Source organism: Neomonachus schauinslandi, chromosome 3, assembly GCF_002201575.2.
Source record: "Neomonachus schauinslandi chromosome 3, ASM220157v2, whole genome shotgun sequence".
Classification (NCBI taxonomy): domain Eukaryota; kingdom Metazoa; phylum Chordata; class Mammalia; order Carnivora; family Phocidae; genus Neomonachus; species Neomonachus schauinslandi.
In genome coordinates, this window is record NC_058405.1 from 138,411,624 (window position 1) to 138,430,611 (window position 18,988).

An 18,988-nucleotide genomic window follows, 5' to 3' on the forward strand; every position below is an offset into this window, starting at 1 on the left:
CAGAGTTCTAAAAAAGAGTAACAGTATATCTTGTTCATATGTACACATTATTAACAAATGGAACAAAAGAAAACTACATAAAGTTGTTTCTTCAGCAATTGTTTATTGTCTTTATACCATAGCACCGTAATTTTGTTAAGGGCACAAGATTTTCCACTGAATCTTGTACATTAAGAAAACAAGAAACCAAACATTTATCACCTAAGGGATTTTGGTTACAGAAAGTTAAATCTGTATTGAAAAACCCTGCCCAAACATCTTAAACTCTATGCAAAATGTGTGCATTTCAAATTAATATGAGGGTAAATTGTGAGAATAGAACACATAATCCCTAAAACTTAATACTAAAAACCCAGAAATCCTGTATGTTAACTACTCTGTTCTGGGCTTGATAGTGCCAAGATAGTGCTGGAAACTGTAATCCCTGTGCAGGGGACTCTCTAAATACAGCCAAGCACAAATGATAACAAAGGAGAGGGAAAATAGGCACTACAGGTTCTAATAAACACAGAGTCCCAATTCAGTTTTGAATTTTTCATATATCTTTCTAGGTGTCAAACTTAAAATAAGGTTAATCTAATTAATATGATTTTCAAATGTACAAAGTTTAACATGTGACAAATGTAAAGATGCCAATGGCCAAATATAGATAAAACTATAAAATGCAGATATATAAAGCTATTATGATAAAAGACTATCAGACATGACTTTATTCCATCCTATAATCTCATAAATCAAAGCTTTTAACTGTCTGGATTCATAGGTGACTGTATTCTTTCCAGTATGCATTCTTTCTTCTTCCAGGGGTTGTTCAATAATGGCAGGTATGTTCCTGCCATAAAGTTCACATTGTTGTAGAAACTGGACACATTCTTGAATAACACTGTCACGAAGCATGATCGTGTGTTTTGACATGTTTTCTAATAAGGACAGGAAGCATCTTTTGGCATAATACCAGGTATCAGTTCCCAGTTTCTTATGGTAAGGTTCCAGGCTTTTGATAACCCGAGAAATACCAAAGTCATAATTTCCTTTGGCACAATAGAGGGTCCCTATCACCAAATTCACAATGCAGAGGTGGTAGATTTTCTTATCTGGGTCATCATAGGACAGCTGCTCTTCCTCCTTTTCGATCTTTCTCATCAACTCCTCAGCTTCTTCATTCTGACTTGTCATAATGTATGAAACACACAGATTAGCCAGCACAATAGCACTGACGTTCAGGATGTTGTCATAATGCTTCTTGACTATGGGTTCATAGAAACCGATAGCTTCTTTGTATTTGTTTTCCTGCATGAACAGGACGTGAGCCACATTCAGCTTCCACACATCATGGTCATTACAGAATTCCACAGATTTGCGGAAGATCTTTTCCACCATTGGATAATTCTCCAGGTTCCAGTAGATCTTTGCCTGGGCCATCAACACGGGAATATACTTCTCCAGAGTGTCATCATACTCAGTCACTGCCTTTTTGACAGCTTCATCGTCCCTATTGTGTCTTGCTTCCTGAACTTGTATGGTGTGTCTCCGGAGCTGTTCAGTCAGCATCCCTGCTAGCCCATCAAGCTTAACGAAAGCCTCCTCAGGGGCTGTCTGGCAAGTGATCATGGCATCCAGGAAGTCATAGAGATAGGGTGTGAGCAACCTGTAGGTCAAATGGGCATTCTCTGCCAGGACATCGGCTGCCAGGTCAAAATACTCATACTTACAGTAGAGCAACAGCAGGTTGCCAAAGGTCTCTGGGGGAAAGGGGTTCTGTTGGAGCAAAAATTGTAGCTTTTCAAACCCCTCCGTAGGCCTGGCGTCCATGTTCATGAGCGCCTGGTTGTGCAGGGTCACGGGGTCTAACTCTTCTTCTGCCCGAGGTGGCATGTCAGTGAGGGCTTCCTGGGCCGCCTCATAGTTTCTCAATTGGTACTCGATGGCTGCCTTGAGGTTGAAGGCTTCCACCAGGGCAGTCTGGTGAAGGACTAAGGTGTTGCCAACGCTTCGAACATCAATGCCCTCCGTGGTCATGCCCACACCTAGCTCCGGGTGCTGGCGGATGCCACGCTCAATGATGTCCGCGATGTACTTGAGCGCCGGGGCATAGTGCCGGCGGCTGTAATAGGCCAAAGCCAGGTTGTAGGAAAGGTCAGGCCGGTAGCCCGAAGCCTGGAGGCCCGCCAAGAACTTGGAGCACGCGGCTTCATACTGGCCCTCCTTGTAGAGCAAACAACCCAGGTTGACCTGGCCGTCGGGCTCGTTCTCGCCCCCACCGTCCTCTCCCCCTTCCCCACTCAGCAGCTGCTCCACCAGGCTCTTGGCCCCTGGCAGGTCGCCCTCGCTGTACTTGATCGCGGCTTGCAGACGGAGGACCCGGCTGTGGTAGGCGGGGTTGTCCAGCAGGAGGAAGGCCACCCGGGTGGCCTCTGGGTAAAGGCAGGCCTTGTACAGGGCCTGGGCCTGGTACAGGCGGTACTGCTCCAGTTCGGGGTGCAGCTGGCCCAGCTGCTCATAGCACTCGGCGGCCAGCGCGAACTCCTGCAGGCGGTAGTAGCAGTAGCCCAGCAGCGACAGGCCGGCGCGGCTCCTCGGGCTCCGCTGGAGCTCGCCGCCCAGCAGCTGCACCGCCTCGGCGTAGCGGGAATCGCGGATGAGGCGGTACACGACGGCGGTGAACTCCCCATCCGGGATCTGCGCGCCGCTCAGCCCGGCCATAACCGCCGCGGTGGTGGTGCGCGCTGGTTACCACGGCAACAAGTCCGCCGGAAACGGAAGACACAAAGAGTATTTCAGTTTTTTTCTTTTTGTGGTTTTTTGCTTACTCCAAAGTTACTTTGCAGGGTGAAGACCAGACTAGGGTTAGAAAGGAGTCACTAATGTATCTCATATATGGCCTGTCACCAAGACTCCAGAGTGTGAGCGGCGTTAGCAAAGAAGAAACTCCTCCAGGTAGTTCGGGGACCGAAACTCCACGTCCCGTCATGCTCCGGTCCAATCGCGCCGCTGTCCTGGTCGTGACCGCGTTGCATGCTGGGAGGCGTAGTCTCTGCCGGGCGGACGCACAGTCGTCAGGAGGTGAGGTTTCACTGACTTTCTCTTTCTTTAGGGTTTACACTTGGTGCTACACCCTGCCTCGATCCTCCAAATTTTACTACTACATAGAGACGGTGGAAAGATGTATGACCTAGTCTTTTCCAGGGTGGGGTGGGAATAAAAGCACGACCAAGTGTCCCTAACCTGTTAACTCCTCTAACTCTCCAAAACGACTTTTGTGTGTGTGTGTGTGTAAAGATTGATTCAGCCTCTACGTGTGTGTGAAAAGATTGATTCAGCCTGTACGTGTGTGTGTGTGTGTGTGTGTGTGTGTGTGTGAAAGAGAGATTGATTCAGCCTGTACTTGTCAGGCTTTAATGTTTTTGGATATCACTGATAAAAACTGATTTTCTTTCAGTTAAAATAAAAAGAAAATTTCCTACACTTTAATTTTTTTCTCTCGGATTCTTAGTTTGAAGATCTCTGGAAATTTGCTATGGTACAAAAAAAATCCTGGATTTTCTTTTGTTCCTTTGTCATATATTTGGAATAGATACTCTAGATTCCATGTTACTATCTCTGGTCTATATTTGTATAAATACTTTTGAATTCAATATTGTCCCTCATGGGACAGTGGAAAACTAGGGACTTAATTATCCTATAAAATTATAATGGATCACTAATAAAAAACATACCCATAGTTTAGACTGATATGGAGACTGTAAAATTTGTGAGAAATGAATATAATTTTTCAGTCAGGAAGTAGAGACATAGACAAGTTAGCAAAAGGCAAAACTGGCTTATCCCAGTGAGGTAACACCAGTTCTTAAGATAATAAAATTAGCTGTAGTTTATGGAGCACCTGGGTGACTCATTCGGTTGAGTATCTGGTTCTTGATTTTGGCTCAGGTCATGATCTTGGGGTTGTGGGATTGAGCCACATGTTGGGCTCCATGATGGGCATGGAGCCTGCTTAAGAGTCTCTGTCTGCCCCTCCTCTCTCTCTCTCTCTCTCTCTCTGTGTGTGTGTGTGTGTGTGTGTGTCTCTCTCTCTCTAAAGGAAAAAAAATAGCTATAATTTATGAATATCGTATGCAGTGCCTTGGGGTAAGAGGGTTTTCTTTCATAGTCTTCCACATTTCCATTGGCCTCACTACAATCCAAGCTAAACATAGTCCAGGTAAAAGCATGTCTTTGCTATATAATTAAAGATTTCAATGCAAATCCCTTATCTGCCTCAATAGTATTGCAGCCTATAAGCCTTTTCTATAAATACATTTTGGAGCCAACATCAACCATATTGCAGGGCACTCTATGAGACTGTTTACATAGATTATCTCTAAGCTTAATAATCACCCGATATCTGCTTATTAGATAGAGAAGAAAAAAAAAAACCCAGCTGAGCCATGACGTCCAAAAGCTAAGTTATTAGGAAAGAGAGACTGTTGAATTAATTGAATGTATGTATTACCTAAGGGCCCATTTTTGAGGGAATACTAGTGTCTTTTTTTTTTTTTTTGGTTGTTATTTTTCCTATTAAAACAATCACCTTGATTTGGGCATTAAAATTTGAACTTCCTGGCCTGAGTTGCAGCTGTTAGCAGATGTAAGGAAGTGATTGGTGAGTGGCAATGTAGTTCCTAGTCACCTATTATAGCTGAAAAGAGATTTCAGTAAGGCATCTGGATACTATACTATCAAGCAACTGACTTCATGTACTTATGCATTCTTTTCCCTTGTTGAGAAATTTGCCAAACTTGTGTTCTTCTAGATGGGACCAGATGAGGAGCCTTTCACTGCATGAAGACTAACAAAAGGAGAAACTGCACCCATTTCAGAGGAATTGAGGGGGGCCCTGGGCCACTCAAGATTCCCTGAGAAAACAGCTGAGGAAGACCACTATATAACCCTACTCAAAAGCTTCTTCCAACCCAGTCTCTGGCTGCAGCCTTTTCTGGTCTTCAACTAAAGGAGGTACATGGCTTGAGGGATGCTAGCTAGTGTGGCTGAATAATCAAGAAATAGAGTGTCTTCTCCTTTATGGCTGCCTGATTTAACACTTATCGCTTGAAAAAAAATTCTTATTCAGAAGGCTCAATATTTTATTTTATTTTATTATTAAAAATTATTTATTTATTTATTATTCATTCATTCATTCATTCATTCATTCATGAGAGAGAGAGAGAGAGGCAGAGGGAGAAGCAGACTCCCCGCTGAGCACAGAGCCCGATATGGGGCTCAATCCCAGGACCCTGGGATCGTGACCTGAGCCGAAGGCAGACGTTTAACCGACTGAGCCACCCAGGCACCCAAAAGACTCAATATTTTAAAATCTTAATGTATTTTAAATTCTTATGTATTAAGCTGTTACCTTTGGTAATTTGCTATTAAATCAAGGTGAAATAACAGAACACAGAAATGGGAAATTGCCTTTTATATCTTTTAGTCTGTTTGAGAGTTGTATCACGAAAGCATTCACCTTCAAATGGCTTCTTGGAAATGGATGAAAAATGGACTATCTGCTCTCCCCCAGATTTCCCTGATCCCTTCAGGAGTCAGTTGGGGGCCCCTCTGTGTTGGTGCCTGTGGGCATGGCAGCTGACGGGGGCAGGAGGGAGGCTGCTCTGTGTCTTTCCCCTTGTTTCATGTGCTACTGTTCCTGAGGCCTGGCTTGAGAAAAGCAGGACATTCGGTTTAGACAGATGGAGGGCAGGGTCATTTTCAAAATGAAATGAGTGCACAAATCACACTGTGAAATTGGCATGACCATCACTGCTGCTGTGAACACTGACTTTTATTTAGTCTCTGATAGGCAGTTGGGGAATAGATTAGCGTTTTTGGGGGGGGAGGGTGAAAGAAGGCCCTTTAATTAATGATAGAAATTCTGGAAGGCAATTAATGGGATGGAATATTATAGAATGTCATAAAGGATCATTTTATTTCCAACAAAATCTTGGAAAGCTGAAACATGTATCAGAAAGTAAGTGCATTGCACCATTCCTAGCAATAAGAAAGCATTTGGAAATAAAATTATTTGGTGCCTTATTGAAAGGATTTAGGCTTTGAGAAAGTGAAGTTGGACTCAGGGTAGATTTTGCTGCATAAATGGAGCCATGTTGACCATATAGAAGAATTTCATTTAGGCAAAATGTATAGGAGCTAAAAGCATGAGGTTTGGTTCTTCGTGTGCTTATGTTTCTCCCTGCCAAAACATGAGATGATTAAATCCCCTCTAATTTCTATTTGGCATTCTCTTATAAAGCTAATTGGAAATGACTGTTTCTTATTTATCTTGTAAAAATAACCACTTCTTTTTAGTAAACATTGTTTATTTATGCGTATTTCAACCTCAACTGTGATTAAACATTTTCCTTGATAAAGGAAGACTTCTGCAAAACCATTTGCCAAGTTATTATTTCTGTTTCCCATCCAGTCCGGGCCATTTTCTGCAGGATGGCCAGATTGATTCCTCTGGAGTCCAGCTTGATATTTTGTCCCTGTGTGTCTATTGATGATGATAGAACTGACCCGCTTTCCACCACCTCTCACCTCTCACCCGTAAACAGGGAAGAAAAGAATAAATTAGTGCCAAATTTGTCATGTAGTTCACTGACCTTTAGGAGCATCTGTTCAATCTAAGACTTTTGGAAAAGACTGTATGCTGAATCCACACTTGGGAACATTTATGCTCAGATGGTGAGAAATTTAACCTCACTGAGACTTAATCTTTTTTTCTTTGGTAGTTCCAGCTCTATTAATATTTTATATAGTAATATGTTTCCTTCATATATCTTGCTTTTGATCAAATAATTTCTATTTTGAGGCTTATGGTGTTATTATCCAAACTAATTTATTAGGCAGATCACAAAACATGTTTTAGAAAAAGGAATTAGCAGAGTTGACACCACAAGTGGTACTACCCTTGAAAAATTTATTCCCTGCAGTTGGAGTGTGCTGTGGAATTCACTGATGGGGCTGGTACCCAAATCACTTCATTTGAGCATTTTTTCACATTTCTAAGAGGCAAGAAATGATTTGTAGTATCACTTCTTTCTCCCAAGACTGGTACCCTTCTTTTTTTTTTTTTTTAAGATTTTATTTATATATTTGAGAGAGAGAGTGAGAGAGAGAAAGAGCACAAGAGGTGGGAGCGGGAGAAGGAGAAGCAGACTCCCCGCCGAGCAGGGAGCCCGATGCGGGACTCGATCCCGGGACTCCAGGATCATGACCTGAGCCGAAGGCAGTCGCTTAACCGACTGAGCCACCCAGGCGCCCCAAGACTGGTACCCTTCATAGTCAGATATATCCTATGCTTGTTCTCATTTCTGCAGTTTAGCCATGAAGATAATAAATTGGATGGGAAAGGTCTTTGAAGTCTGTGGGCAGAAGATGCTATTCTTTTTTTTTTTTTTAAGATTTTATGTATTTATTTGAGAGCGAGAGAGAGCGCGCACGCACACAGAGGGAGAGCGAGAAGCAGAATCCCCTGTGAGCAGAGAGCCAAATGTGGGGCTCAACCCCAGGACCCTGAGATCATGAATGACCCACCTAGGCATCCCAGAAGATGCTATTCTTATCAAAGAAAGTTGGCATCAGTTTTTGGCTTGCAAAGTAGCTTGCAGTACTAGAGAGCCGTTCATGATGGCTTTGACAACCAGTCATCCAATTATCTCAAAAGTGCTGTAATGTTTTTTTGGGGCTTTCTGTGTAGAGAGTTATGGAACACACTCCCAGGGCCTGTGCTGGTGGACCATGAAACCAACTCAGAAACCAAGCCTCTCCTTCAAGCCTCCTGCTGCTGAACTCCCCACATTCTGACAATCTGCCTTTGCAATATATCCACTCTGTATATTTCTCTCGGAATTCCACTACTGCTACCCTTCTTTCTGCCACCATCTCTCTCCTGGATCTGCAGTAATTCTCCTAAATGGCTTCCCCTCATCTCTTCCTGGGACCCTGACAAAGATTTCAGGGCACTTTTTCCCCCTTCTCTGTTAAGGGTTTACTCTGGGGAACCTCCTTGTACAAAACAAAACTCCCAATGGCTTTGCTTCCTAAGTGAGAGTTTCTGTCTCAAGTGTGTAAGATGTTGTCATTTATTCTAATGATTCTTGCTGCCTGCATATATGGGAATGTCTTGGGACTGAGAGTTCAAATGGTTTTGAAAGGGATGGTTGCTACATATGGTAGTAGAATTTGAGGATGATATAGAAACTTCAGTTGATTTAGTCACTTACTCCTATTGAATAATTTAATAACATTATTTTGTTTTATAAGTGCATCAAGTGCTTTTCTTACCTCTGGATTTCTATGCATAGAGGGGTCCTTTGCCTTTTCTGTGCCTTTTAATCTTTAGAAATGGTTTTATATTCTCCTGTGGCCTCAGCAAATAGAACCCTGCAGACCTTGCCTTCTATCTGTAAAGGACCCTTAAAAATAACAACAAAAACAACAACCAAGAAATAAAGAAAAACTTGATGAAGATATGAAAAGGTCCCCAGGTGGCAATAACATGTTTGAAAGAGACAGGCTAGTTCAACATAAAACCATCTGAAGTCAAATCCCTGTCCTGCCATTGCCAACAATGTAGCCATGGAAAAGATTCTTAACCTCAATGAATTGCAGTTCCCTCATTAGTAATACAGGGACAAAAATAATTTCTTTGTTCAAGGTACTTAATATATTTTAACTATTTTTTTTTACTTATTTATTTGAGAGAGAGAGAGAATGAGAGACAGAGAGCATGAGAGGGAGGAGGGTCAGAGGGAGAAGCAGACTCCCTGCCAAGCAGGGAGCCCGATGCGGGACTTGATCCCGGGACTCCAGGATCATGACCTGAGCCGAAGGCAGTCGCTTAACCAACTGAGCCACCCAGGCGCCCTATTTTAACTATTTTTATTACATAAATGGAGCTATTGAGATTCCTTGGGAATTAGAGTATTTTAGACTTGAATAACTATGGGTCAAAACTAAGTTAAAACATTTGCATCCAGGAGTAGGTGTTCTGACATTTCAGATGCTGTATTCCTAAGAGTGCCTGATAAACTCCAAAAAGTGGAGGGGCAGTTATCTGGTGTAAATTAGTGTCTTCACTAAACCTGCTTCTCCAGGAAATTAAAGCATCAAGTTAAATAGTATATTTTTTTCATTCAACAAATTAGTGAGTGTTTACCCTGCATTGTGGAGAATCCAGAGCCTTCAAGAAACTTATAGTCCAGGGGAGATACTGTAAGTACATTAAAAATCCACAATCTAGGCAATATATGCGGCACCTTATGAGTGACACAACATGACATAGAGGTTCAGAGTTTATAGTAAAAACAGACCAGCATTTGGGTAGGGTGGTGTTTTGCAACTCTATCATAGATACCTTTCTCCTCCCCCTTTTTTTTAAAAAAAGATTTTATTTATTTATTTGACAGAGAGACAATGAGAGAGGGAACACAGTAGGGGGAGTGGGAGAGGGAGAAGCAGGCTTCCTGCAGAGCAGGGAGCCCGATGCGGGGCTCGATCCCAGGACCCTGGGATCATGACCTGAGCCGAAGGCAGACGCTTAATGACTGAGCCACCCAGGTGCCCCTAAATTTCATTTCAAAACAACAAAGAGGTCTAGGAAAATATTTATTATAAAAGGGAGGAGCAGGGGCGCCTGGGTGGCTCAGTTGTTAAGCGTCTGCCTTCGGCTCAGGTCATGGTCCCAGGGTCCTGGGATCGAGCCCCGCATCGGGCTCCCTGCTCAGTGGGAAGCCTGCTTCTCCCTCTCCCACTCCCCCTGCTTGTGTTCCCTCTCTCACTATGTCTCTCCCTGTCAAATAAATAAAATCTTAAAAAAAAAGAAATGAAATTTATATATGATATATAGCATCCTATACACAATTTCTCTTCCTTCTTTCCTTCCCTTTTTTCTTCTTTTTAAAAAAGTCTTAGGTACATGAACAGAAGACTAGAAGAGGACCATGCATGGACCAATAATGGAGATTGTGTCAGTGATCAAGGATTATGACTGATCAGTTCATGTACCAGTTGTTGAAGTCTAAAAAAGTCTTAGGTACATGAACTGATCATTCATAATCCTTGATCACTGACACAATCTCCATTATTGGTCCATGCATGGTCCTCTTCTAGTCTTCTGTTTGTTTGTTTAGCTATTTTTAATAATGTAAAAACCACCAGTGATGCCACCACCCAACATAAAATGTAGAACCTTTACCATAACCTACATCTGACTCTGGAGATGTCTCCTAAACCGTCCTCTTGTCTTTCTCATCCTGATTAACCAAAACGCTGAATCCCATGTTTGGTGTTGTCTTGCTTTCATTTTTTTTAATTTAAAGATTTTTATTTATTTATTTGAGAGGGAGACAGAAGAGCACGAGTTGGGGGAGAGGCAGAGGGAGAGAGAAGGGGACAAGCAGACTCCCCACTGAGTCAGGAGCCTGACGCGGGGCTTGATCCCAGGGCCCTAAGATCATGGCCTGAACTGAAGTCAGATGCTTAACTGACTGAGCCACCCAGACACCCCATCTTGCTTCCATTTTTATACAGTTTCATTGAATCTATATGAGTTTCTTGAACATATTTTTATTTTAGTTGTTTTAACTTTATCAAAAGGATTCACATATATCTTCTCTTGTAATGTTGTAATTCTGAGATTCATCCATATTTTTGCACGTGTCACTGTGGTTCACTGGTTTCAACTACTCTGTTATATATCATTGTGTGAACATTCCATGGTTTACTCATTTACTCTCCTATTGATGGGCATTCAGGTTGTGTCTCAATATTTGCTGTTTTGGAAAGTGCTGCTGTGACATTTTTTGTATATACTCCTTGGTGGACATGTCCAAGACTTTTTTTTGTACATATGCCTAGAAGTGGGATTATTGTGTCATTAGAGAATTTGGATGTTTAATGTTTGTATATAAACCAAACTGTTTTCCACAATAGTTGATCTAATTTACATTCCCCCAGCAGCATATAAGAGATTCTAGAAATTCACATTCTCTCTAATACTTCATATTGTCAAAATTCATATTTATTGGCCATATATATAGTTTCTTTTGTGAAAAGCCTAATCTTATATTTGCTCATTTTTCTATTAGCTTATTGGTGTTTTTCTTATGATTTTTAGGAGTTCTTTGTATACTCCTTTACTAATCCCTTATCAGTTATGTGAATTGCAAGCCTCTTCTTCCAGTGTGTAACTTTTCACTTGCTTTAAGATAAAGTACTTAAGTTAAATGTAGCCAAATTTATTAATCTTTTCTTTTATACTTAATGCTTTTTATGTCTTGTTTTAAAAACTTCTTTATTTCATGGCTACATTATATTCACACATATTTTTTAAAGTCCTGTTTCTTCGTTTAAATTTTTAATGCATCTGGAATTGATTTTTGTGTGTGATGTGAGGTAGAGATTCAAGCTAATTTTTTTCCAAATGGATAACCCTTTTTTTCTTAGCTCCATTTATTTATTTTTTTTAAAGATTTTTAAAATTTTTTATTAGAGAGAGAGTACAAGCAGGGGGAGTAGAAGGGAGAGGGAGAAGCAGGCTCCCTGCTGAGCAGGGATCCCGACGTGGGGCTCGATCCCAGGACCCTGGAATCATGACCTGAGTCGAAGGCAGCCGCTTAACCGACTGAGCCACCCAGGGGCCCCATCCATTTATTGAACAGTCTCTCAGTTTATCTCAATTTGACATGGCTTATCTGTAATATACAAAGTTTTATATGTATATAGGCCTGTTTTGGAGCTCTCTATTCTGTTCCATTGCCAGTTTATCAAGTTTGGGACCAACACAACATTGTCTTAATTTCTATAGCTCCATTATAAATCCAAATATGGTTGGGCAATACCCCCTCTGTACTTTCCTTTTTCAGAAGTGAAGTGTCAGGGCACCTGGGTGGTTCAGTTGGTTAAGCGTCTTTCTAAGGCTCAGGTCATGATCTCAGGGTCCTGGGTTTGAGCCCCACCTTGGGTTCCACACTCAGCGGGGAGTCTGCTTCTCCCTCTCACTCTGCTCCGCCCCCCACTCATGCGCATATGTGCTCTCAAATAAATAAATAAATAAAGTCTTTAAAAAAATAGAAGTGAAGTGTCTTGGCCACTCTTGGCCCTTTACTTTAACTTATATATCTAATTTTTAAATCGACACTATCAACATAATGCCCTTATTATAATATGAAGAAGAAATAAAAGGAAAATGATTTATATGGAATAGTATGTAGTTTAATGTATATAAGTTCTAGGCCATGACAATACCAGAAAAACATCCCCACAAATATTCAAAATGCCCTCTTAGAGTAGTGCAGCCCCCACTGAGAGCTGACAGGCTAGAGAAGTGGAGTGATGCCATAGGGGAGCTTTAAAGGTTGGGTAGGATTTAAGCTTGCAAATATGAGAGAGAGAAAGAGGTAGAGTTTCAATGCAAAGGTTAAAAAGCACAAGGAATGTTTATAAAAAGTTCATCCTTATGAAGTTGGGAGTAAGTTGGAAAGATTTTTGGAATGTTTTTGTTTCTTTGGGGGTTGCTGATGCAGGCCAAAATTAGTTAATACCTATATCACAACCCCTTGGCTGGTATAGTCCAACACCCAGCTGACCCATCTGCTTTCCTTTGGGCAAATCATCTAGAGACTAAATTAAGTTCTGAGAACATAAACTAATAAACCAAAGCAATAAATCCAACTTTAATAAAAATGAAACAGGTTCCCCACATTTCACTTTAAGCTATAACTTTAAGTACATTTACCTTGTATTTTATTAAGCACCTTTGTAATAACCTTTTTTTTTTTTTTAAATTGAAAAGTATTTCCTATTCTTTCACTCTGCCTCTGTGGATGGCTTAGATCTTTTTTAAAACAAAATTTGGACATTTTAAGAGCATGATTATTGCTGCCTGATAAAACCAGGTAGTTGGAGAGTGGGGAAAGAGCCCCCAACTTGATTATTTAATGACTAAGCTGGCCTACTTGAGAATTGCAGTCTTTGTTAGGTAGGGGTCCCCAGGCTACATTTCATTCTGTTTATCCTATAGGGAGGGAGTCAAAAGGGAGGCTATTCACTTTCCTCTCTAGTAATTAGTTTCCCTATAATTAAGGGTCTAACTAGCAATTCCCTTTAAAGATAGAATAGCTCGTTTTTTCTATACAATTAGTAAGAGATAATGGCGTTAGGACCTCCTTAAAGGTCTCATAGCTGGTGTTGATGTTGCAAGGGTATATTCAGATTATGTGTTTCATAGTGAAGGGCTTTCTTTGAGCCTGATTCTAAATATAGTACCTTTGAAACTGTACAGTATTATTTAACCCAGACATTTACTGTACCCAAATCATACTCTTCTATGACATTTAAAATGTTTTTTTTTTTTACTACTAACATATTCCAGCACATCCCTACTCCAGGTTTGCCAGCTTTTGCAAATAAAACTGCACGATATCTAGTATAAGGAGAAAAATATTTGGGACATATATTGAAAAGTCACCTGTTATCTCAAATTCAAATTTAACTGGGCATTTCTATATTTCAACTGGCTACCCCATCCCCAGTGTATCATACTCAGATTTTTCACTTCCACTGAATTCTTGATTTCTCTTACATATTATTTTTCCTGGCATAACCTTTCTTTATTTCTTATAGCTAGACAAATATGGAAGACACTCATTTTCTTTACCCTCTCCCAAATACCATTCCCACTAGGTACTAAGTAGGAGTAAGATTGGGGAGGAGGCTGTATGTGAGAATAATTGGGTTAAAGAGAAGTAGTAAAACCCTATCTCTTATCCCAGGTACAATATGTAGCTGTGTATAAAAAAGAACTTCAGTGTATTTGGGTGCCTATATATGTGACATATTTTGATATATTGAACTAATTAAAATTATTTTCATTAATTAATGATCTTCATCATTTTTAAACCTATAGCTTGTTTCATTGAATGGATTTAATTCAGCTCCTTTTAAAGACTTTATTTGAGAGAGAGAGAGCAGGGGGGGACAGAGGGAGAGAGAGAGCAGGGGGAGGGGCTGAGCACAGAGCCTGTCCATCTCACAATCCTGAGATCATGATCTGAGACGAAATCCAGAGTTGGCTGCCTAACCGACTGAACCACCCAGGTGCCCCTAATTCAGCTCCTTTTAATATAAAACTGGTGTCCATGGCAGAATAAACAACTTTGTACTGAAAAGATTAGCTATCCCTATTCTAAAAAGTCCAACTGTCATATACTGCACTAGGGATTTCTCACTTACTTTCTCTTCTCTTGAGTCGCAGACTCCTTGCTCTCTTCCTAGGCCATCCCTTTCCATCATCTCTTCTCATCTGTCCTAGCTTCTCCCCTTTTCCAGGCCCCCTATTCCTCCAGCACTGCTACTAGAAACTCAAAAATTCTTCTCACTTTGTATAAGTCTTCTTGTCTCATTCACCCTATCTCCTATGGACCATCTTGATACAGCCAAAGTGGCTTATCCAAATGTTTTGGTACACAAAAAACAAGTCTCCACTGGATGAATTCTGCTGCTAGCTCCTGAAACAATGTTCCTCTCTCTCTGTTGCTGTTACTAAAGGGGAGAGAAGAAGGGATCAAAAATGCTAGTTGGACCAGGAAGATAAAGGAAGGACCCTCAGTGGTCCTTTGGATTAATTTTGAGGTCAGAAGCTGATAGAGCTGCCCAAGAGGGACTTCACTGGGCCTGGATGGAGACTCCTGAGCCAGTAGATAATTCTAGGGTCTGAGGGAACAGCACAGGAGGAGGGCTTGCTTGACCTTCCCCAGCTTTCTTCTGGTACCTGGAGCTTGGGAAATCTTGGTGGCACCTAGGGACAGATAATGGTATTCCTCTGATGGGCAGTGTCCTCTTTAGGCTAGGTTATAGGCAGCTGAAGGGGGCAGCACTACTGAAGAAGGATGGGGGACTGCTATTAACAGGCTGGTTCTCAGACTTCTATGAGGCTACCTTTTGGATCACCCACTAATAGCTAGGGGACACTATGACAAGTGACAAAATAGAGGTCAAGGGAGAAATCACACCTGGTTATTGGATCTGTGGAGGAGACGTTAATTAACTAGACCTTGAAGGATTTCTCAGAAGGCAGCCTCACTTTGAGAAGTAACATCTGTTATGTAAAGAGAAGTGCATCTATCTATCTATCTATCTATCTATCTATCTATCTATCTATCTATCTATCTATCTATTTTAGTATTGTTGTTACTAGCTAATGGGATGTAAAGACAATGACTTCCTACCAAGGAAATTATTGCATTGCTTCTAGTAGAGTATGATAGATTTCTTTCCCTCTGGGGTTTTTTTTTTTTTTTTTAAGATTTATTTATTTTGAGAGAGAGCGAGCAGGGGAAGGGACAAAGGGAGAGGGAGGGAGAGAATCTCCAGCAGACTCCCCATTCAGTGTGGAGCCCAACACGAGGCTTGTCATGGGGCTGGACATAGGGCTTGATCTCAGGACCCTGAGATCATGACCTGAGCCAAAATCAAGAGTCTAACACTTAACTGACTGAGCTACCCAGGCTCCCCTCTTTCCCTCTAACAGGTCTGTAATGTTGGTGGCATGCAAATGAGAACACTTGGGAGAATATGATGGACTAGCCCACTGAGACAGTGGCCATGGGCCCTGTTAGGTCATTCTGTGTTCATAGAATCAAGGACTATACAAACTTTTGATGGCCCACAGAGAATGTTCTTTAAAAACTCACTTCCCAAAGAAGAAACACAAGCAAACAAAACTCCCACCAGTATAGAAAAAGAAAAATGGCAACCAAGACATGTCTCTGAGGGTTGTAGAAGCAGAGAGTCTGCCTCCTGTCTCCTGAGAGCCACATTCATTACAGCTCCTCAGGGTGATTCTCTAACCCTATTGCTTAGAACCCTAGTGAGGTGTGTGGAGAAAAGCTGCCAGCTTTGGGCAGCCACAGGAGAAGCAAATCCATTTGGCGGATGGACATTTTTAAAACCTGCCACATATGTTAGCTATTTTTATGGCAATTAAATTGTTGGGGGACCTGTGAGGTGAATGTGCAATAAAACCTTTCACAATAAACCATGTGGAAAATCATCTAATCCAACCCCTGGAGGTCAAAAGCCACAGTAACATGTTGCTTTATTCCATGAAGAAGAATTAAGACTCTATAGACAGCTTGCTTTTCCCTTTCTTCTTTATAGATCAGTGCTCCAGATTTGGGGTGGGTGGTACATTGTGCAAAATGGCAATGGCAACGCTAGAGGAGGGTGGGTAGGCCTCCCTTGCCAAGTTGAACTTAGGAAGTGCTTTGCCAGTAACTTTCAAAGCAGCATCATTTCTGTGCTACCCTCTTCCAACCTCAGGAAGTGATATTCTACCCAGGAGATATATGGGGGTGGGGGGTGGGCAGGGAATAGGACAAGGAGGTAAGATACATAAGTCAGAACAGGATTTCACAGTGAGAGGACCTGGAGTTTGGGAGGTGTAAAGGAGGCTGTGATCGTGGTTATTGAGTCATATACATGGGAATACATAGCTTTCAGAACATTGGGGAACCCTTTCATTTTCTCCTGAGGCAATGTAATGGTCTAAACAAAAATAAAACTTGTAAGAGTTCTAGGACACTTTCTTATTGATTTGCACTTTGAGGATTTAAGCCTAAGTCATTTAGCTAAATGAGAGTCTAGAAAGTCATTATAGTTAAAAGAAAGTCTTGGGGCTAAGGAACATTTGAAGTTTCATAGTAACTCCTCAGAAATGACTAGTTAAGTTTGTTTATCCCCATTTGAAGTTCATTTTGAAAACTTCTCTCATTCAAGTTTATTATTTTTATTTTCTAAAATAGTCTCCTAATGAAGTTAGCATGCTTTCAGTCCTCTCTTATCTTTTCTACCCAGGTGTTCTAAAATTTGAGATTTAGAGCACATCTGAATAGTGTGAAATGCATGGTTAGAAATGGTTAGAAAGGAAGAACAGGATTGCTGTTAAGAATCAGAATACCATCAGGGGCACCTGGGTGGCTCAGTGGGTTGGACGTCTGGCTCTTGATTGCAGCTCGAGTCATTATCTCATCGGGTCACAGTCTCAGGGTTATGAGATTGAGCCCCACATCGGGCTCTGCGCTCAGTGCAGTCTGCTTGTCCCTCTCCCTCTGCTCCTCCCCCAGCTTGTGTACACGCTCTGTCTCTCTCAAATAAATAAATAAAATCTTAAAAAACAAAACAAAAAGAATCAGAATACCATCAGGTGTCAAATTCTCATCTCAAATAACTGAGGTACAGTCTCACTCTCGTTCTCGCTGTGTGATGGTCTGAAGTCAGCCTGAGGAACAGCACAGGCGTTCAGGCCATGCTCACTGACTTCAGGTGCAAACCCAGGCTAATTATGGATGAATAAAGGTGTGTAGATAGTGTTCTGTCTGCCTGATTCTAAATACCTTCACAATGTAGTTCATGTCATTGAAGGATGATTCAGGATATGCAGATAAAACAACTGATCAACAGATCAAATTTTCATTTCTTGGTTAACAGGTGTGATCCCAGGGACATGAACTGTACCATTCTCAGAATAAACCTTCAAGGTCTTGGTTGTGGCCCCTTTTCTGGGCTGGGATCTTAGGGAGCATTTAGTGCAATACTGTTTTACAGATGACAAAGCTGAGGTTCAGAGAGGTGGGGGGGGTGGCTTTTCCATTCAATAAACTAGGGCAAGAATCAAAGTCACCTGAATTCAAACCCCAGGACATCCACCGAAGAATTTAGGGCCAGACATTTACTGTGGACCTCTTGCTTCTCCTATAACATCAGGGTGTTGGGTGATTTAATATGGTTTGCCTCTTGGTCCCAACATTTCTGTGTTCTTTCCACTGTACTGTATCTTTGATTTCATTCATTCATTTGTTCATTGATTCATTCATCCCATGATAAGGAGGGGTTGGAAGCAGCTGCCCATCAGGGATCATATTTATCAGCCTGCTCCCCCTGCCTTCTCAGCCCTTGTATGTGGCTGGAGCCACTTCTTACCAATGGGACGTGATTGGAAGAGAAGCATGTTGCTTCCAGGCAGAAATGATTAGGTAAGAGGCGTGTTGTTTCCATCCTTTCTTTCCTGTCTGCTGACTAGAATAGGACTCTACAGTCTTAGGGCGTAGTGGAGCCACAAGGTAGGAGCCTGAGTAACTGAATCACCCCATGGAAGGCTGCTTGCTAAGCAACTGCACCGGACTGTTATATGTATGAGAAATAAATTTCTTTGTCTTAAATGTTGTTATTTTTGTTGAAACAACTAGCACGATCCTTACTAATGCAGTCAGGCAATAGGCATTTAAATGCTTACTATATGCATGATATTATGGTGAGTAGTAGGGATCCATCAGTGAACAATAGTTCCTGCCCTCAAGGAGTTCAGCCTGGCAAGAGAAGACATATAGATATATCAGCAGTTGCAATACAGTGTGATAAGTACCATGATAAACACAGGATGCTATAAGAGAATGTAGCCTTGGGCATTTCAGGAAATAATGCCCAACAGAGGTAGCATTTAAGTTAAGTCTTTTTTTTTTTTTTAAGATTTTATTTATTTTGACTGAGCGTGAGACAGCGAGAGAGGGAACACAAGCAGGGGGAGTGGGAGAGGGAGAAGCAGGCTTCTCGCGGAGCAGGGAGTCCAATGCTGGGCTCGATCCCAGGACCCTGGGATCATGACCTGAGCCAAAGGCAGACGCTTAACTGACTGAGCCACCCAGGTGCTCCTTAAGTTAAGTCTTGAAGCAAAGCCTTTTTGATGTTGGGATGGTGTTATGAACTGAATGTTCTGTATCCCCACAGAATTCACAAGTTGAAGCTCTAACTCCCAATGTGATGGTATTTGGAGATGGGGCCTTTGGGAGGTAGAGTTGGTTGAGGTCATGAGGGTGGGGCCCTCCTGGTGGGATTAGTTTCCTTATAAGAAGAAGAGAAAGAGATTTCTCTCCACCTCATGAGAACACAGTGAGAA

The 18,988-nt window shown here is 41.6% G+C and overlaps 1 protein-coding gene and 1 long non-coding RNA gene across 2 annotated transcripts in view; one reads left to right on the forward strand and one right to left on the reverse strand.

The window, feature by feature from the left end:
- Positions 1-207: 207 nt before the first annotated feature.
- LOC110591819 (tetratricopeptide repeat protein 30B) lies at positions 208-2,703 on the reverse strand. The gene has a single exon (XM_021702755.2). The coding sequence runs from the start codon at positions 2,701-2,703 to the stop codon at positions 682-684; it is 2,022 nt and encodes a 673-aa protein (XP_021558430.2). The 3' UTR covers positions 208-681.
- A 307-nt stretch (positions 2,704-3,010) lies between these two features.
- LOC110591821 overlaps positions 3,011-18,988 on the forward strand; it is a 55,995-nt gene continuing 40,017 nt past the window's right edge. Inside the window, exons 1-2 of the long non-coding RNA XR_006539741.1 lie at positions 3,011-3,063; positions 4,793-4,995. This is a non-coding gene — a long non-coding RNA (uncharacterized LOC110591821). The remainder of the gene's footprint in view (positions 3,064-4,792; positions 4,996-18,988) is intronic.

What these genes read in the sequence shown, in the direction of transcription:
- LOC110591819 (XM_021702755.2), bottom strand. Translation starts at nt 2,703, where the DNA reads ATGGCCGGGCTGAGCGGCGCGCAGATCCCGGATGGGGAGTTCACCGCC.